This window comes from Cavia porcellus, unplaced genomic scaffold, assembly GCF_034190915.1.
Source record: "Cavia porcellus strain 051 isolate PalLab524CR breed Dunkin Hartley unplaced genomic scaffold, mCavPor4.1 scaffold_8, whole genome shotgun sequence".
Taxonomy (NCBI): domain Eukaryota; kingdom Metazoa; phylum Chordata; class Mammalia; order Rodentia; family Caviidae; genus Cavia; species Cavia porcellus.
Window position 1 is genome coordinate 42,241,162 of NW_026947491.1, and position 11,769 is coordinate 42,252,930.

At 37.9% G+C, this 11,769-nt stretch overlaps 1 protein-coding gene across 6 annotated transcripts in view; it reads left to right on the forward strand.

The window, feature by feature from the left end:
- The window catches only part of Atf1 (activating transcription factor 1), a 45,410-nt gene extending 38,343 nt beyond the window's left edge, over window positions 1-7,067 (forward strand). For all 6 annotated transcript variants that reach the window (XM_003475783.5, XM_063254746.1, XM_013159385.3 and 3 more), the window contains one exon: window positions 5,344-7,067. In XM_003475783.5, the coding sequence (XP_003475831.3) occupies window positions 5,344-5,488 (145 nt within the window). In that variant the 3' untranslated portion in view covers window positions 5,489-7,067. The remainder of the gene's footprint in view (window positions 1-5,343) is intronic.
- The last annotated feature ends 4,702 nt before the right edge of the window (window positions 7,068-11,769 follow it).

The window sequence follows — 11,769 nt, forward strand, 5'->3', positions numbered from 1 at the left end:
TGTTCTAAAACATTTCTGAAAGATACTAAGAATATTTAAATTAATATATGGGGCTGAGGATTTAGCTCAGTGGCCTAAGTGCCTGCCTGGCAAGCATGAGGTTGTGAGTTCAATCCCTGGTACCAAATATAAATATAGAGTATATTACTGTGCTCTTAGTTATAGGAACTCAGTATTATAAAGATGATTATTTTTCCCATTAGAGCATTTCCATTCAAAATCCAAACAGGTTGCTTAGAGAAGTTACTCTGCAGAGCCAGGAATAGTCAAAATAGTCTAGACAAAAATAAGGAGAAGAGATAGCAAGAGTTATTAAGAGCTGTGGTCATTAAAATTATCTGGTAGTGGCCCTGAGATATACAGTGTGATCAGTGATATAATCCAGAAACAGATCAAGGAACATGAAACACAGATAATGACAGATTAGACGGATTACTGGAACTCTTCAACAGATGGTGTCAGGATACTTGGTGTCATATGTGAAAAATTTGATTTCCTTTACATTATGAAAAACTTAAATGTGAAAGATAAAATTTTATTTTTTGAGACAGGGTCTCATTACATTGCCTGCTATGCCCAGCTGAAAGATGAGATTTTAAAATTTTTAGGTAGAAACATAATCTTCTAGGCCCAGGACTTCCCAAACAGCACAATGCACCTAAAAACATCAATGTAAAAGATTTATAAATAGGACTTCATTGAAATGAATAGTTTATATTTCTTGAAAATTATCTAACCAAGATTTATTTGAAAAAATATAAAAATACATCCTAAGAGGAAAAAAATTCGTTAAAAGGTGTAAATAGGCAATTCTTAGAACATGAAGTGCAGTTAGTAATCACAGGAAAGAATGCTCACTCACCCTTACTAGTAATCAGGAAATACAAATTAATATCAAACATTCAGATACTGTTTATACCCAGCGAATTAGTTAAAGAAATTAATTCTGACCAGAGTTGTTGGTAAGAATTTGGACTATTGGAAGTCATCTACTGCTACGAGAGGGGAATTTGGTGCAGCCACAGGAAATGAGGGCTTACCTTGCACCGTTACCCAGAATATGCTCTGTGATCTTCACTTGCTCTGAGTAGATGACCAAGAGGCTTTTGTAGGAAGTGTGTATAAGAATATTTTTAGCAGCAAAAGTCAGTAAACAATCTAATCCATTGAAAACAAAATGAATACAGGCTGGGTATGGTGGCTCATGCATGTAATTATAGCATTGGGGAGGCTGAGGCAGGAGGATCACTGAATTTGAGGCCAGCATGGGCTACATAGTGAGACCCTGTCTCAAAAAACAAAACCAAATCAAACAAAGCAACAAAAAAGCACCCAAAAACGAACACATAAATTGTGGCTATATTTACATAATATAATAGTGTACATTTACAACCACTGACGGCGTGACTAGATCTTGGAAAAACAAAGTTGACTGAATAAAGCAAGTTCTAATACATGTAGTATTTTATAATTTTAAAAAATATAGTAAAAAATAATTCATGATGCAAACATGTACTGGAGACATAAAAGTAAGAAAGGAATTGAAGCTAATAATCACTGTAAGAAGCAAGGGTGTGTAATGAGGAAGTGGTACAGAGGGCTGTTCAACAGAGCGGTGAAGTTGGGTCTGCACACGTTCATCTTATGCTTTCATCACTTACATCTACACTACGTGCACTTTTTTGTGTATACACTGTTTTATAATAAAAACACAAAAAGAAAGTCACTTTAGGGAAATTTAGCAAGGTGTTGTATTAGCATTCTTTAGAGAAACCAAACCAGTAGTAGGATTATATATAGGGAGGGAGAAGGCAGGAGGAGGAGATGAGGAGATTTACTGCAGCAATTGGCTCACAAGAGGATGGAGGCTGAGAATTTCCATCTGAAAACCCAGGAAAGCCAGTGATGTGATTCAGTCCAAGGCCAAAGGCTTAATAGGAAGAGGCAGAGATAGGCAGTAGAGGAAAAGGTCATGGAGAGCAATTTAAGTCCCAGAATGCAAAGATCAGAGAAAGAACTGTGAGGACTCCAGTCTGGGCATGGGCTGAGGAGGTAGCTCAGTGGTGGAGCCCTTTGTAAGGCCTTGGGTTTGAGTCACAGCACTGCACTGTGTTCATGCATGCACATACACTAATCCCTCTGGAAATTCACACAGTAATCTTTTACCAACTAACTCAGTCAAGTTGATAAGCAAAATCAACCACATTTTCCTACAATCATAACTTAAAAATAATGGGGTGGGGGGCCTCTCGGGATTTAGCTTAGCGGCATAAGCACCTGCCTTGCAAGTGCGTGTGAGTTTGATCCCTGGTACCAGAAAAAAAAATGGGAAGTAAGAAAAAGTAATGAAAGTAATGTTACATTTATATTAATAACAAAGAGACAGTGCATTTAATAGGAAAGCCATAGGATGCATATTTAAAAACCATTTTGAGAACTTAGTGTCTAAGCAAATAGAATATATACTGTGTTCTTAGATGGAGGTAGTTAATATAATCAATTCTTTCAGATTTCACATAAATTTTTTTTTTTGTATTTTTACCGGTACCAGGGATTGAACTCACGACCACACGCTTGCAAGGAAGGCACTTATGCCACTGAGCTAAATCCCCAGCCCCAGATTTCACATAAATTTAATGTACTTTCAAATTAAAATCTATAAATTGTCAGGGAATTAGACAAAATAAGCTGAAAGTTCCCATGGGAAAAATTTCCAGGTATTTCCACTCTGTGAAGAGTAGAAAGAAGAATAAGTATCTCATTGGGTACTGAATGAAATGTACTTTAAGCCAGTGTAATTGGCAGTATCTTGGTGTCAACAAAAGGATGGACAGTTACATTAGCAAACTGGACAGTGAATCCAGAAATAAGCTTCCTGTGCTAGTCAAGTACACTTGTATAGAATTACTTATTTAACAGTGGGTGCCAGCAAGCAGCTCCATATCTAGAAGAGTATTAAGTTGCACCCTTGTTTTATGCCATGTACAAATGTAATTTGGGGTGGATTTGAAGATCTTATGAAAAGGAAACAATAAAAAAGTTTAAAATTTAAAGAGAGCTACAAACTAGGATTAAAGATGTACACCTGTAATCCCAGCTACTCAAGAGGCCAGACTTGGAGGCTGGGGATTTAACTCGGCGGCATAAGCACCTTGCAAGCAGGCAGTCGTGAGTTCGATCCCTGGTACCGGTAAAAACGAAAAACACACACACACACACAAAAAGAGGCCAGACTGGGCAATTTAGTGAGACCCTGACTCAAACAACTTTTAAAAAGACCTGGGGATAGTTCAGTGTCAGCTTGTCCCTGGGTTTAATCAGCAACACTGGGCAAAGGGGAGGGGAGAAAGACAGAAACAATGAGAATGAATATAGTGAATGCTCAAGGAAAACAAGTGTAAGGGGACAAGATACAAAAATATCACGGATGATCTTAGTAATGGTGAGAAAACTGAAAAATGGGCCAGATACATGGAAAGTTTATAGATGAAGAGATCAAAAAGACGAAGAAGCTTGCTTAGCATGTGCAGTTTCCTAAGAGGACCTTGCAAAGAACTGTTTGCTTAAGCACTGGATTTGATTCCTAGCCCTGTTACTTTAAAAAAAAGCTTTTGAAAAGATGGTCAATCTTGTTAGTAGTTCACAAAATTAATTAATGGAAATGACTCACCAAAATCAAAAAGTGAAATTAGCCATTGAGCATGTAATGGAAAAGACATTTCACAGGAAGGAAAAATGTGAAGTTTACAGTATACCTAAGCATTTTAGTTCTGTGTAACAAAAGACAGCAGGAACAAACTTAAAAATAGCACTCTTTTTTTGTCTGTTTGTTTTGTCTTTTTGAGACAGGGTCTCTATGCAGTTCAGGCTGGCCTTGAACTCACTTTGTAGCCCAGGCTGGTCTTGAACTTGCAATGATCCTCCTGCCTCAGCCTCCCAAGTGCTGGGATTACAGGCGTGAGCCACCACGCCTGGCTAAAAAATAGCACTCTTAACTGGGAAGAATATTTGCAACATATAAAGAATTGTAGAAGGGCCCAGGGATATAGTTCAGCAGCATAAGCACCTGCCTGGCAAGGTCCTGAGTTTAATTCCTGGTATCTAAAAGAAAACAAGAGCTGTAGATACTTCTATAAGTAAATTTAAAAGATGCATAAGAGAAGAAAAAATACAAATGGCCTGTAAACATGAGATTATACCAGACTTCATGCATAACTTAACGAGAAGGTACAGGTTTTGAGTCACAGAAGCAGGTACTCCTTCGTTCTGCTGACAGGCATGTACATTGGATGCCTGATGCTCTGCATTTAGCAGATTTGCTGTGGAAGCAAGCACACTCAGATTCTGGAGCCAGTTTGGCATTGTCTCTTGATTTTAAGTGAACATAGCTTCTGACTCCATAAGAGACACACATGACAAAGTCTGGGAGGGAAAAATTACACTGTAGTATATTCATATTGTAGATTTTCTGTAGTGCTTTTCAAAACAGAGGTCTGTGTACTAACATAGAAACACCATTAAAACTGAATATTTACACATATTTTGTAAATGAAAATAAGTACGGCTTATGTGTGTCTTAACAGAAATGTCCTGAGAGGTCATTCACAGAACTATTTGCTCAAGCACTGCTATAGTTCTAAAGTTAACCAGAGGACTCATAAATTTCACATTCATATTTATTCAAGAGAAGTTAAGCTTAATAAGAATATGCATAGTAGCTAACTCTAGAAACAGATCAAGAGAACAAGTGTAAACAGTTGTGGTTATATCCATGTAATGGAATATACCCAACAATATAAAGGAATAAACCACCATGCAGCACTGTGGATAAACCTCAGAAAATGCTGGGTAAAAGATGACTGGATACAGCAGTACAGACAGAATGACAGTTGTAGATAAAGAAAAACAGGAAAAACTTCTCTATATTGTAAAAATCAAAAGAATAGTTGCTTGGAGCAGACTGACCAGGAAGGGGATGAGAGAGCTTTCTGGGGCAATGAAACAGTGCTGTTTCTATAGGGTGTGGATTATTCAGGTAATATGCATTTGTCAAAACCTGTTCTTAAGGGGCTGAAGATTTAGCTCAGCGGCAAAAGCGCCTGCCTTGCAAGCAGGAAGTCGTGAGTTCGATCCCCAGTACCGATAAAAAGGAAAAAGACCAAAAAAAAAAGCCTGTTCTTAAGATCTGTGTATTTCAATGAATGTAGATGGTTTCTTACTTTTTTAAATGTGTAGGGGTAGAGGAGTCAGGGAGATGACCAGAAAATTACTGAAGTACATTTACTATTTAAAGAATGTGAAATTTTTTCTAACATGGGTTTCTTGTTTTGTTTTAATGTTTAGAGAAGCTGCTCGAGAATGTCGCAGAAAGAAGAAAGAATATGTGAAATGCCTGGAAAATCGAGTTGCAGTCCTGGAAAATCAAAATAAAACTCTAATAGAAGAGTTAAAAACTTTGAAGGATCTTTATTCTCATAAAAGTGTTTAATTCTTTTTAAAAAGAGTATTTTTGTGGACTTGTCTAAAAGATTAGTTGGATTTCTTTGTAGTGGAGTTTTATAAATTAAAAGGTCAAAAGTGAAGCTAATTTCTTTATAGGCTTTTGCAATGCAAAGATAAATGTCTTATCCACGAGATTTGGTGACAGGATACCGTGGGAAGTGACCTCAAGGGAGCTAGTGGCACAACTGGAAGCTTTGTAAAAATTAAACAGAAGAAGCAAGCAATGAACTTTCAGCAGTTTAAACATTCTAACTGGTCATCAGTCTAAATGGCAGAAAAGTCATCAATCCAAATTCAGTAGATAGAAACTTTAAAAATAAATCAGTTTCCCCTATAGGTTTGCATTTCTGTTTCCTGAAATTTACATTTTTAGGTGTATGTGTGTCTGACGGGGTGTGTGCGTGTGTATGTGTGTTGTTTCTCCCAATAAATCCTAAACTACAAATTAAAAGAAAAGCTGATACATTATGAAATATATAAATTATGTGTTTTGATTATGTATACTTGTTTTAATGTCAGATCTTCTAAATGGGCTTTTAAAAGTTTGTTGAACTACAGATGATTTTTTGAGACTGGGTTAACTATTTTTGAGGTCTTATCCTAAAAAGCATCTAAGGTACACAAATGGAATGTGGTGATTTCGTAACTTTTTTTTAAAATCAAAATGAAAAGAGCACTATTTAAAAGCTTGAAACTTTTAAATAGTTGGGTTTTAGCTTACTCTGCTAAGGGTGATTTTTTTTTTTTACAAAAACATAATAAATTGGCTTTTTGATTTTTATATTCTATATGCAGTTTAATATCCATTACTTGTCCTGTTGTGTTTTAATAGAATGAAATGTTTACAGGCCCTTAAAATACTTTTTAAAAAACCTTAAGATTGCATACCAAAGGTTTTCCAAGATTTTATGATCAATTTAAAGTTCATCAGGTTCTAAAATAGTACAGTTATTAAGACAACTTTATGTTAGAGACTATTTTGTAATGAAGTGAATGGTACCTTTATAAGAATAAAAGTGACTGCCAATATATTTTTATAGCTAATCTTTATAAATTCTAATGTTGAGTTTTTAATGAATATTTTAAATGTTTATATAGTTTGTTAAGTGAAGATTTTGCATCTCAAAAGTATCACTTTTATATTATGGGAAGTGAAATTTTCAGATTAGCCAATATTTGAATTGTACATTTTATATGCAGTTTACCTAAAGTTCAAAATGCTGTCAGTACACCAGTGTTTAACCTCTGTATTCTAATTTGTATACACTTTTAAATTGTACTGCAAAACTATTGTGTGCTTCTTATATAATACATTTCATATTGTTGTCTATGAAATTAAAGAACATTTGCTAAAAGTTTGCTGAATACAGTATAAAATATTAGTGCTATATTGACAAGTTTGCTGACAGCCATTCTGTTAATTACATTAATAGCATTCTAGTTTTAAAGTGAGGACAAATTTACAATCCTGATGTACACAGCCTGTTTTAAAGGGGAATACTTTTCTGTTCTGATTCAGTCAGAATCAGTTATAATAAACTAAGCTAAAATTTCTGTTCTACAAATGTTTAGGACATTATTTAGGAGCCTGTTACATAGAAGCATTTAGGTAACTGATAAATTTGTTATTGATCTTCCTGGTAAAATTGCTTATTAAAAGGGTCTTTTAAAATGAGACTCCTGCTTTGACAGCAATTTTTGAAAAAGAAAAAATTTGATCACGCATCCATCTTGTGTAAAGTCAGAATCTTAAACTCACAGCCAGTTAGGCCTGAAGAATACTAGGGCAGGGCCCCAGGGTTATGTCCTGGGGTTTTCACAGATGGGACCTTGGGTGGGTGTTGGGCATGGCCGCAGGACCAGTCTTACTGAGTCCTATAAATACGTTCATGTCATACATGTGTGACTGTCCCATGCCACCTGATGGTACCACTGATGCTTCAAGCCGGTGGGATGTGCCAGCAGCTTACTGCAGACTTGGTGCAGAGCCTTGAGTGCCAGAGCCGGCTGTGTGATGAGGCCAGGCTCCCACTGCTCCCTCTGTAAATGCACATGTTATTTTCCTCAAATCGGTGTGGAGCTTACCAAATTTTCAGTAAGAATATATGTTGGATTATATTCCAAATGTGAAATTAGATTTCAAAGTGCATACCAAACACCTATTTTGCATAATAAGTTACCAGTTTGTATATATTCTAAAGCAAATACTGCTCATGAACACATCTAGGATATACAAAATAAGATGCCCTTTATACGACAGTATGAAGGATGGACCTTGTTAGAGCTTTGAAAATGTTTAATCTTTCAGTAATTATCTTGAAGTTATGTGGTTAAACCTGTATTTTTCTCCACTTAATGTGGACAAAGGAGAGGTTCTAAGATACCTGTTAGGTTTAGAATTACATGATCTGCTTGGCTTGGTGGTGCACATCTCTCAGCACTCAGGAGGGTGAGGCAAGAGGATTGCCATGACCTCGAGGCCAGCCTGAATTACATAGCAAGGCCCTTCTCTAAAGAAGCTACTCTTGCAGCATCATCTACTATCATAACCCTTGTTTTCAATATTTTTTAAATTAAAAAACAGACGGACACCTCCATTGAGGTAGAATCTGAAAAGCTCATTAAGAGTGTGTGTTCAGTGTATGTGAATGTACTGGGGATGGAAACCAGGACTCTGCACTGAACTGTGTCTCCAACAACCACTTGCATTTTTTTAATCTTTGAGACAGGGTCTCACTATGCAGTTCACTATGGCCTAAACTTATTTTGTAGCCCAGGCTGGCCTCAAACTTGCAGTGATCCTCCTGCCTCGGCTTCCTAAGTACTGAGATTACAGGCGTGTGCCACTATGCCTTACCAGCCCTTCTTATTTTTAAGACAGGGTCTCCCTAAATTGCCTGGATTAGGCAAGAACTTGCAGTCCTGCCTCACCCTCATGGAGTGCTGGGATTACAGAATTTGGATCTTAATGTTATCTTTGTGACTAGTAGTTACCTAAGGTTCCTAGCATTCCTGACTAAGGATTTGAGATTGAAATGCAACTTAACCACTCAACAAAATAGTACAACCTCCCCAAACATACAACGCTAAGGTGCTGTGTCTTCTATCCCAGTCTAGTCTGGTTCACAAAGTGCTTCATAATTGTTAAAGGAATGCAGGTTGGAGTTCAGACTGTTACACAGAGCTTCAACACTGTCCAAACTCATACCATAAACTAACATTCAGACCTTGCACTGATCAGCCTCAAAGTGTGTGAATTGTTTGCTTGGTTTTGTCTTTTAATGCTGGGTGTCACCCTGTTGCTCAGACTGGCCCAGACTCCTCTTGGGTGAGACAGGAGCACTGCCCAGACTGAGTCTTCCTGCCTCAACCTCTCAAGTTGGTGGGATTACAGGTGTGGACCACTGTACCTGAGTTTGTGGTTTTACCCATCAGTGTATCTGCATCTTCTTTCTTACCTGGGTGTTAATGAATCTAAAAAGCTTTGTTCTACTCCATTTTAAACATCCTATACAAGATTTTCTTTATTTTGTCCTTTTGGGACAGGGCTTTGCCGTACAGTTCAGGCTGACCTTGAGCACACTTTGTAGCCTGGGCTGGTCTCAGACTTTCAATGACCCTCCTGCCTCAGCCTCCCAAGTGCCAAGGTTATAGGCGGTGCCATCACACCTGGCCAAGATTTTAGAAGTTCTATTTAAATATGTCCACTAGATGGCAACTCTCCATTTTTAAAATCACAGTTTTACCAACTTAAAAATAGAGCTAATCAAATCTATGCATACCTGCCACCCAGAATGTTAATATTTTGTAATCTTCAAATCTAAAGAAAAATGCACCAATATATAGGTCGCTATAATCCTTTGCCTACTCTCATTTCCTTCTCTAACAGGGAAGCCACACAACTTTGGTACAGACCTGAGGACTAGGGATTTAGTTCAGTGGTATAAGTACCTGCCTGCAAGTGCAAGGTCATGAGTTTGATCCCCAGTAACCCCAACCAGAAACCAAACCAACCAAACAAAAAAAACCCAAGTTGGTATGGACCTAGTTTTTTTTTATATTTAGTTCAGTGTTTTGTTTTGTTTTGTTTTATACTGGGGATCAAAGCCAACTTCACATTTGCCAGGCAGGCACTTGTGCTAAGCTAATCCTTGACCTAGTACAGGTATGAGTAAGTCAGTATTTTTTTTTTTTTTTTGGCAGTTTGTAAGTGGTCCCTTAATGTAGCATTCTATAGATGAGTCAATTAGAACAAAGAAAACTTAAAGGAATTTTTAGTTACTGGGGAATCTTTTGCCTGCAGAGGGTTGGGATATAGCTTAGTGCACCCTGGGTTCAATACTTAACTACTGAAAGAAGAGGAATGGGGGGCTGTGGATTTAGCTCAGCGGCATAAGCGCCTGCCTTGCAAGCAGGCAGTTGTGAGTTTGATCCCTGGTACCGATAAAAACGAAAAAGACAAAAAAAAAAAAAAAAAAAAAGAAAGAAAAGGAATGAAAAAACTCACACAAAGTAAACTAGGATGTGTCATTGTAGTAAGGTGCACACTAATATCAGAGACTATGAATTTCAAAGCGTTTATGAAACAATTTGGTCAATAAAATCTGCCTTAACAAATTTTCAAAGGATTGTTTTATATCATTCCTTGATCTATGTGTATCCTTTCACTAAAATGATACTGCCTTGATTACTGGATCTCCTTGTCTGTCTCTGTCTCTTTGAAATAGGGTCTCTTTTGGTAATTCAGTCTGGCCTTGAACACACTATGTCGCTCAGGCTCGCCTCAAACTCATGGTGATCCTTCCCTGCCTTCCTGAGTTCTGGGATTACAGGAGTGCACCACCATCCCCAATTGACTAATCTTTGAGACAGTATGCAGTCCAGACCGTGGACTCACTATGTAGCCCAAGCTAGCTTCAAATTTGCAGTGATCCTTCTGGTTCTACCTTCTGTGCTGGAATGACACCACTACTTCTGTGTGGAATGTGCACCACCACCACACCTGACTTGAACTTTGTTAACAAGTCTTGAAATCAAATACAATGAGTTCAAGCTGGCTTTTTTTAAAAAAAAATTCTTCAAACTTATTTTGGTATTCTGGTTCCTTTGTCTTTCTATATAAATTTTAGAATGAGCCTGTCAAAAAGAAAGTCTGCTGATGAGTATGATGGTGCTCACCAGTAATCTCAACATTCCAGAGCTGAAGGTCCTGTATTCCCAAAATTTAGGAGACTGAGGAGGGAAAATCTCAATTTCAAGCCCTTTGTAGGCAACTTAGTGACTTAGTGAAACTCTCCAAATGAAAGATTTCCAAAGGCTATTGATGTAACTCAGGGCAAAGGCTTCTCTGGGCTTGCTTTTCAGTAACACTCTCTCATGGGAAATGACTAGCAGTACTTCCTCCTAAGGGTGAACACACACTGCAGCCATTTTCCCCGTTCCAGGATTATTTTGTAAAGTTTTTCAGCCTCTAAGAGCAACAGTTACGTTTTGTGTCTGGGTAGAGGACATACAAAGCTTCGTACAGTCATGGGGGCAGACCTGGAATTTGTGAGTGACTCATAGTCCATTGCTGGGCTTATGGATGAGTGGTGGGTGTAGCCTACATACATTCTAAGGGGCAGAAGGAGTCCTCTCATGCTCCTCTCTTTTTGCTCTCCTTGCTTTTGCGGTTTTCCACTGCCATGAACAGTTGCCCCTGTGCCACCCCACCCTGCCTAGGAGCCAGCTGATTATGGGCTGAAACTTCTAGAAACTGTAAGCTAAATAAACCTTTCCTTCCTTCATTTTGGGTGTCAGGTGTTTTGTTCCAGCAGCAAGAGAAAAGTAACCAACATATCAACCATTGGTTGACACTCAATTCTGGGCCTTCACTCTTTCCTTCATGTCATCATCATGTTCTCAGCTGACATACTTTTTTAAAAATTTTTTTATCATACTTTTGTTTAATGCCAACCATACCATGCTCAGAGTGACATGAGCAAGGTGGACACCCTTTTATTGCTACTCTTGTTCCCCACCATGTGACCAACCTCCTGGACTATGACAGCCCACCATTCCCTTATACCTGGAGTTAACAGGGAAAAAGTCAGCTTAATTCAAGTTAAGAATGACAAAATCAGCTAGATACGGTGGCACACACCTGTCACCCCAGCACTTGGGAGGGTGAGGCAGAAGGATCACCACAAATTTGAGGACAGCCTGGATAATATAGTGTATTCAAGACCATCTGGAACTACATAGGGAGATACTGTCTGAAAAAAAATA